The sequence below is a fragment of the Pundamilia nyererei genome, unplaced genomic scaffold (genome assembly GCF_000239375.1).
Source record: "Pundamilia nyererei isolate P.nyererei 1_Seehausen unplaced genomic scaffold, PunNye1.0 scaffold00046, whole genome shotgun sequence".
Classification (NCBI taxonomy): Eukaryota; Metazoa; Chordata; class Actinopteri; order Cichliformes; family Cichlidae; genus Pundamilia; species Pundamilia nyererei.
The window spans coordinates 12106-20583 of record NW_005187447.1 but is presented as its reverse complement, the minus strand read 5'-3'; the positions used below and the strand labels follow the sequence as shown (position 1 = coordinate 20583).

Here is an 8478-nt window from a genome sequence, read left to right as displayed (position 1 = left end):
ACATAAATGCTGCATTACACTTAGTCAGTGCTAATATGACTGGCAAACAGCAGGCCCAGCTTGATAATATATTAACTATATTGTATAATTTTTTTTCCCTTTATCCCTAGTTTGCAAAGCTACACTATGACATCACAACAATGTGATTTGTCAGTTGCAACTTTGATGCAGGAACAGCAACAGAATGGGTATATCAGACACACCAAACTGTAATACAAGCAAAAACTGGACTAAAAAAGATTCTAACGTTTTTCAGCGCATTACTTGCTGATGAAATTTGTTTAGTTCTTCACCAAAATACCACTTTTAATTCCCTAAAGAATTATTATCAGTGTCACTTGAAAATTGATAAAAATATCTAAATGCTTATATGAACCAGGAGTTTCAATTAGCCATGGTGGTGAATACTCTGAACATGCTTCTGGAGAGTACACCGGAAAATCCAATCAGTTCCCAAAATGTAAAAAAATTGTGAAGAATGACATAAAGCTTACTTAAAATAACTAAGTTAGGGCAACTTATTCATTATGAGTACAATTTGTCAAGAAAATGTAAAACATGCTGTTAAATAATAATATATTTAGTAGTGATGTAAAATAGCCTAAATCAGCTCATCACTTTGAATAATGTCAGTACTTTTTTGTTACATTAGAAACAAATGGATCCCCAGGCTGGCTTCAACCTTGAAACACTGTCGTTATCCTCCCTTGACCTGCTTGAGGCTGGAACAGAAACAACTGCTACCACCCTGCGCTGGGCCCTTGTAGTCATGATGACCTACCCAGAGATACAGGGTCAGAGTCTAATCAATAACACTTAACATTGATGTATTTCAGTGAAGGACTGAGACTGTTGATCAGAGTTTAACCATGATGAGCAGTGAACTGTCTGTGTTAGTCCTTACTGTGCTTACATTTTCAGAGAAAGTCCAGGCAGAGATAGACAGAGTGATCGGACAGTCTCGCCTGCCCACCTTGGCTGACAGACCCAACCTGCCGTACACTGATGCTGTTGTCCATGAGGTCCAAAGGTTTGGAAATATTGCTCCCCTGGGATTCCCGAGACGTGCCACTAAGGACACTACACTGGGAGGATACTTCATTCCTAAGGTAAGTGACGATTTACCTGACTCACACAGAGATGGTTATTTCTAAACAGCTAATATCAAAAAGATTGTAAAACGTATTTTCAGGGCACAGCTACGACTATGATTCTTGCATCCGTGCTGTTTGACAAGAATGAGTGGGAGACTCCAGATGTCTTCAATCCTGAGCATTTCTTGGATTCACAGGGCCAGTTTCGAAAAAGAGATGCATTCTTGCCATTTGCAGCAGGTCATTTTAAATCTACTTTTTTTTTTGTTCTTTAGCAACAATAATCAGAATTCCCATTTTAGAAAATGAGTGCCACCAAAAACAAATACTTCTGTTTGTCACCCCACAGGTAAACGTATGTGTCTTGGTGAGCCCCTGGCCAAAATGGAGCTGTTCCTTTTCTTTGCATCTCTGCTCCAACGCTTCACCTTCACTCCTATTCCTGGAGAAATGCCCAGCATGGATGGTGTGTTGGGCTTCACCCACACGCCTCAGGAGTTCAGGCTGCAGGCAGCGCCTCGCTGATGTCATTCTATCCAAACATAAAGATCAAGAAGCTGAACCTCTTTATGAGCATACTAGAAACCCAAAGAGAAGCAACACCTTTTATTATATATATTCTGACCTGCAACTGAAAAAAAGCAACTTTTTTAGTGTAACTCTCTTTAAGTAGTCTTGAGGAATAGTTCTCCAGGCTTCTTAATAACATTCAAAAAACTATTTTTGAAAAAAATTGTCTAGAAGTTGTCGCAGTGTGCCTAACCCGTTATACTATCTCGTGTCACTGACTTTCAGTCGGGTTCTTAAGTAATTTACCTCAAGAATGACTTCTTGACATTGATTCTTCCACTATTTTGGAAAATCAGCAACCATATAACAAAAACCTTGATTTTGTTCAACAGCTATTTTATACACAGCTAGAGAACAAATATCATCAACAGCATAGTTTAAACTGGAGTGGCCACAGTGTAGTGATTAAGAGATTAAGGGATGGTGATTGCGGCAGGAAGGACATTTTGCGTAACAATTTGTTTTTTAAATTTGCCAAGTCAAATACACAAAACTACACTTTGATATCAAATATACGAAGCTACACTTTGATGCCAGGCTCATGGTCTAGTCGTGACCATTCTTTAAATATTTAGCATCTAAAACACATATTTGGTTCCATGAGACATTTCTTTTGAACTGTGTGTAATTATGAACACAAGATCCCATTCGATCATAGACAGAAGACAGGGCAAAATTCAAAAAATTCAAAAAAGTGAATAATTCACACCTTGTAAATTAGACCAAAAAGTGGAAGATTTGTTTGTAAAAAATTAACTGATCTTCATATAACCTGGCATGCTGCAAATTGCTTTTACATGTGATTATATAGAAGACCCTGTATTTATGGGTATTAATTCAAATGTAGGAGTGCTGCTTTTCTATTTCCTGCTTATGTTTTTAAATGTATTAATCAACACATTAAGAAATAAAACAATTGCATACTACGTGCTTATGATTGTCATTTTATTGGTGGCTTTCATGGATTTAGTTGTTGTCTAAAAGCCTCCAGTTCATCAACTATGCAAGGGAGAATATGTGTTCCCTGTATCAAAGCCAGCATTTTAACATGTAGAGAAAAGGACTATTGTGCTATACAAAGTCATTGTATCAAATTCCCCAATAAATTTGATACAAAAATTTGCATATTTAGATTAACATATGCAATGTATGAGCCATGAATGTGTTTGAGAGAAAAGGATTTATGACTTGAAATGTGATTCGTATTTTTTATTATTAGTTGTCAATGTTGTTTTGTTTGTTGGTTGATTGCAGTAATTAGGGAATGTTGGATCACACGGATATTGGTGGTGCCAGGTAATTGATATTAGCACCTTTTCATCTGTGTGTACTGAGGAAAGCGAGCGATGGGGATTTCCATATTTTTTGTTGACTGCTATTTTCCTTTTGATTACTTTGATCATTTAAATATATTTTGTTCCCGTTATTATGTTAAATTTTGTTGAAAAGATTGTTTTTCATGTATTTTGGATAGGCAGAGATTTTTTTGGTTGCGTGTCAGACACAGTAATCAAAGCCCGCCCTCAAACCATCACTGACATTTTGTTTGTTTTCCTGGAATTGCCACATGCACAACAAATGTAGAAAACTAGCTAAGTTGAGTTACTAGTTTATTTTATAAGTTGAGTTCCACTTGAAAGCCATTGACTTTAGGTCCTGGATTTGCAGAATTCAGTTCTGCAAGGTTTGTTCAGTCCCGTGCTGACATTAGAACCCCTTATTGTCTTTGTCAGGATGTGTATTTTGTGAAAAAGAAAGTCCACCTTCTTCCCGTTTAGGTATGAGAACAAAGTAAATAAAAAAAAAAATCACCTGGTTAATAGCAGGTTGTAAAATTAGGCAAATACAACCTCACATGAAAAACAACACATTACATACAGCAGTGACTCATAAGTTATTTAACAAACATTAAGCTAAAATGCAGAAGCAGTTTGGAAAATTTCAAACATCTTTAGTGTTTCCAAATGAATTAAGAAGGTAAAGCTGGTGATCAAATGCACTTAGATGATCATCAGCAAGTATGACTATTTCTTAAAAAAAAAAAAAAAAGCAGTTGTAGTACTTGTAAAGCATGAAATTATAATTTTGATGCTTTTATAATATTAATTAGAATATTAGGTAGTGTCATTCATTGAAAAGAAAATTAGTTGCCATAATCTTGAGTTCCACATGTTTACTCCTGACTAAATTTACTAATATGAATCCAGAATTACTTACTGAGGAATATTCTCCAGCATATTCTGTGATTTATCTACAGCATTGCAACCTTGGAGGAAGAGGTTGATTTAAAGATAGTATTAGTCTTTCTTGCTGATGGTGGATCCTGCTCTGTACAAACTCAGGGCCCTGTTACACAGGGCTTACTCATCTGAATCAGAGTCTGAAGACAATGAACAGACAAGGAGGCTCTTTGTCTTTGCTGGCTCCTTTGTGGTGAAATCTTTACACTGTTCCTGCAGGTCGGCTTCAAGGCTGGTCCAAACCTCTTCTCGCGAGAGAGGGTGAGATGTCGGCTGATCACCTGTGCTGACCCTAAACCGAGCAGTCAAAAGAAGAGGAAAAAGACGAAGATTGTTTAATATTATAACAACACCAAGCACTGGTACTGTGGATGTTTGTTTGTGATCACTGACTGGCGTTACTGTACTACAAAGTCATTATTTAACTTTTTAAAAATAAATTGTGATATTTGGATTTACACATACATATTTAATCTAGAAAACTATTTTAGTGAGTTCCAGTTGAAAGCCACCGTCTTCCTCTAATTTCCCTATTTGTAAGTCCTGGATTTGCAGGTCTCAGTTATATTATGTACAATGTGAAAGCTACAATGCACAGTTTCAGAGTTTCATTTGTTCTTAAATCTAGTTTAGAAAGCTCTAGACAATGTTGAAGAAAGGCATCTAGCAGATAGTGGTGCTATATGTTTGACATAACCAAAATAGATTTTGAGACAAGATGGGCACCTTAAAATATCTGTTAAACATTTTTTATTCATATACATCTGAAAAATTAGATTTTTTAAGACCATTTTGTATACCAGTTTAGTAATTCATTAAAAACTGTAATGTAAAGTGTAATAAATATATTTGCTTTACCAAATTACTTTGTTATTTGCTTCATACTAACAAGCTGTGCACATCACATGAGCTATTTTGCTAGCTTCAATTCTTTAATAGCTTAATTCAGTATGCAAATCTTTTGTCAGAAACCACAATTAAGATATTGTGGTGGACCACTAGAGGGCTCCACTCATAACCAGTGTTGAGGAAGTGTGTTGCTGTGTTTTGTGGCACGATGTGTTCAGTTGAAGTTGGGAGAGGAATAAAGAAGAAAGATACAGATACAGAAAGGCTGCTCTTCATAGAGGACTCACGCTCTGAGAGACGTTTTCTCGTGGACTCCGGCTCCCAGAAGAGCCTCCTTCCCCTGACCGCTGCCGACAGGCTAGCAGCAAACTGCGGACTGCAGCTCATTGCAGCTAATGGCTCTCCCATCGCAACGTTTGGGAAAAGGTTGGTGACTGTTTGTTTTCATGGCCAGGATTTCCAGTGGAACGTTGCTCGAGAAGAGTTTGCAGCCATGGAGCGCCTTGGCATTGTACAGTGCTCGAACAGTGCATGGGCCTCTCCGCTTCACATGGTGCCCAAATCGGATGGTTGGTGGCGGCCATGCGGAGATTTCCGCCGTTGAAATAATGCCACGGAGAATGACCGTTATCCCATCCCCCACATTCAGGATTTTTCTGCCGATTATTTCTAAAATTGACTTGGCGCGGGGGTATCACCAGGTTCCCATGCGCGCCAAAGACGTTCCTAAAACCGCAGTCATTATCCCCTTCGACTTGTTCGAGTTTTTGCGCATGCCGTTTGGCCTGAAAGGTGCCGCCCAGACCTTTCAGTGGCTGATGGACTCCGTTTTGTGTGGGCTGCCGTTCGTTTTTGTTTACCTGGACGATATTTTGGTGGCCAGCTGCTTGGCGACCCAGCACGAGTCCAATCTGCGCTAGGTTTTCCAGCGTTTGGCAGCGCACAGCCTGATCATCAACCCTTCCAAGTGCCAGTTTGGGTTGCCTGTTCTGGATATCCTCCGGCACCGCTGAGGGTGTGGTTCCGTTGCTGGACAGAGTCCAGGCCATTTCAGTTTTCCAAAGCTTTAAATGACATTCTTCCTTCCCGCATCATTAAGGATGCTCTGACTACTATTGGACCCTGTATCTCAATTTTAATGAACTCTTCATTGTCATCAGGCTGTGTTCCGACTGCCTTCAAACATGCAGTCGTGCAACCTGATATTAATAAAAGCAACTCTGACGGCAACGCTCTTTCAAATTACAGGCCAATTTGTAAACTTAACTTCATGTCTAAGATTTTTAGAAAATATAGTTATCCAGCAACTACAGTCCTTCCTAGAGACAAATGGTGTCAGTGACAAATTTCGATCTGGATTCAAACCTTGTCATAATACCGAGACAGCTTTATTGAGAGTTTTTAACCACTGATTCAGGGCACCCTGTGGCTCAAGTTTTATTAGATCTAACTTCTGCCTTCGATATGGTTGACCATAATATTCTCCTAATAAGGCTGGTGTCACGGACTGCCGGGGCAGACCGTGTGGAGTGAGTAGAGGACCCAAGAGCAGACAGAGGCGAGGGCACAAAACTGGACTTAACAACAAAGTAACTGTGGGAAAACCTGAACATAGACTGGGAAACTATGACTCTACTGAGATTTAGACTATGACTAAACAACATACAAACTATGACTTACTATGGCTGGGAAACTCTGACAAGGGGTAGGGGAGATAACACTGACACTGAACACAGCAAGACTGAGGACTAAATACACACATGAGGTGATCAGAGGAAGTGGAGACACATGAGGACATAGCTGACACACATAACCTAATGACAGGACAGGGGACGTGAAACTAAATGCAATGAACAAAAAACAGAGGACTCTTTCAAAATAAAACAGGAAACATGATGAGACAGACCAAACAACATGGGCTTGACAACATGAGACGTGGAACGCAAAGGGCAAATGAGACTAAGATCCAGGGGAAGGGGAAATGAGGAGCTCCAATAAACAGAACTAAGGCTGAACAACTTAGGGGTTTCAGAGAGGTGGATGAGCTTAACCCAAACAATAAATGACAAAACACAAAGACTCAAGTTCTAACTAATGCAAAAACAAGAACTTAACATATCCTCATACTAAAAACAGAAATACACAATATATAATGAACTCAAAATGCTGGGTCACAGACCCACCCATGACAGCTGGAAGATGTAGTTGGCCTTAAAGGCAAAGTTCTTTTATGGTTTAAATCGTATCTAGCAGACAGATCCTTCTCTGTCACCATGGGGAAATACTCTTCCTCTTCTGCCCCGGTTAACTGTGGTGTGCCTCAGGGATCCGTATTAAGCCCTACGCTGTTCTCCCTGTACATGCTGCCCTTGGGACTCATCTTTAAAAAACATAACATATTCTACCACTGCTATTCGGTTGATATCCAAATCTACCTTCCTCTAAACTTGGATGCCCCATCTCCTCTCTTGCCTTTGTTTGACTGTCTGTGAGAGGTTTAAAATTGGCTATCCCAGAATTATCTTGTCTTAAATGAAAGCAAAACAGAAATGATTATTTTTGATAGCCACATTCCCCAGGGCCAGCTAACCAATACACTGGGGTCTTTCACCAGCCACCTCTCTCCTTCTGCCAGAAATCTTTGAGTACTCCTGGATAGTTCTTTTAAATTAGAGAAGAAATCCACTGTGGTAAAAACTAGCTTTATTTATCACATAAAGAACTCAAAAAACTCATCCATGCCTTAATCACTTGCAGATTGGACTATTGCAACACTCTTTACCTGGGCCTCCAACTCTCCCTCCTTCAGCGCCTGCAATCAGTCCAAAATGCGGCAGCTGGCCTCTTAACCGGCTCTAGAAGACATGAGCACATCACCCCCATACTCCTTAACTTGCACTGGCTTCCTGTCAAATATCACACTGATTTCAAAATCCTTCTACTCACTTTTAAAATTCTAAAAAACTTGGCCCCTAGCTACCTAACTGATCCCCTTGATCTGTACAACCCAAAGAGAGCACTAAGATCCTCCAGCCAACTGCTTCTAATGCAACTAAGGCCTCGTTTAAAAACCAGAGGTGACCGTGCTTTTGCCATTGCCACCCCTAGACTCTGGAATAATCTCCCAGTTGATATCCGTACATCGGAATCAATTCAATCATTCAAATCACGCTTAAAAACACACCTGCTCAACTCAGCTTTTGAAGCATATAAGTTCGACTTTCATTCTGCCTGCACTACACCATGTAATGTAATTTTAATTTTAACTGTACTATTTGTTAATTGTTCTACCCGCTTGGCGGTTTTATTGTGAAGCACTTTGATGTACACTAGTCTTTTAAATGTGCTATAGAAGGGAATGGATGGCAAGGGAAGTGTACAAAAATGGAAAACAGTTTCAGACAGTAGATGCCCTTCGTGTGGCCATCACCACTTAGAGAAATGTTCCCACTCATCTCATGGAAGCACTAGCGTCAAGCATTCTGCAATGAATTTTTGAAGTGATCAACAATAATACAGGGAGTGCAGAATTATTAGGCAAGTGAGTATTTTGTCCACATCATCCTCTTCATGCATGTTGTCCTACTCCAAGCTGTATAGGCTCGAAAGCCTACTACCAATTAAGCATATTAGATGATGTGCATCTCTGTAATGAGAAGGGGTGTGGTCTAATGACATCAACACCCTATATCAGGTGTGCATAATTATTAGGCAACTTCCTTTCC

At 39.5% G+C, this 8478-nt stretch overlaps 1 protein-coding gene across 1 annotated transcript in view; it reads left to right on the top strand.

The window, feature by feature from the left end:
* The window catches only part of LOC102196153 (cytochrome P450 2J2-like), a 4832-nt gene extending 2220 nt beyond the window's left edge, over positions 1 to 2612 (top strand). The window contains exons 6-9 of the mRNA XM_005732185.2: positions 653 to 794; positions 922 to 1109; positions 1193 to 1334; positions 1444 to 2612. Coding sequence (XP_005732242.1) covers positions 653 to 794; positions 922 to 1109; positions 1193 to 1334; positions 1444 to 1619 — 648 coding nt within the window. The 3' untranslated portion in view covers positions 1620 to 2612. The remainder of the gene's footprint in view (positions 1 to 652; positions 795 to 921; positions 1110 to 1192; positions 1335 to 1443) is intronic.
* The last annotated feature ends 5866 nt before the right edge of the window (positions 2613 to 8478 follow it).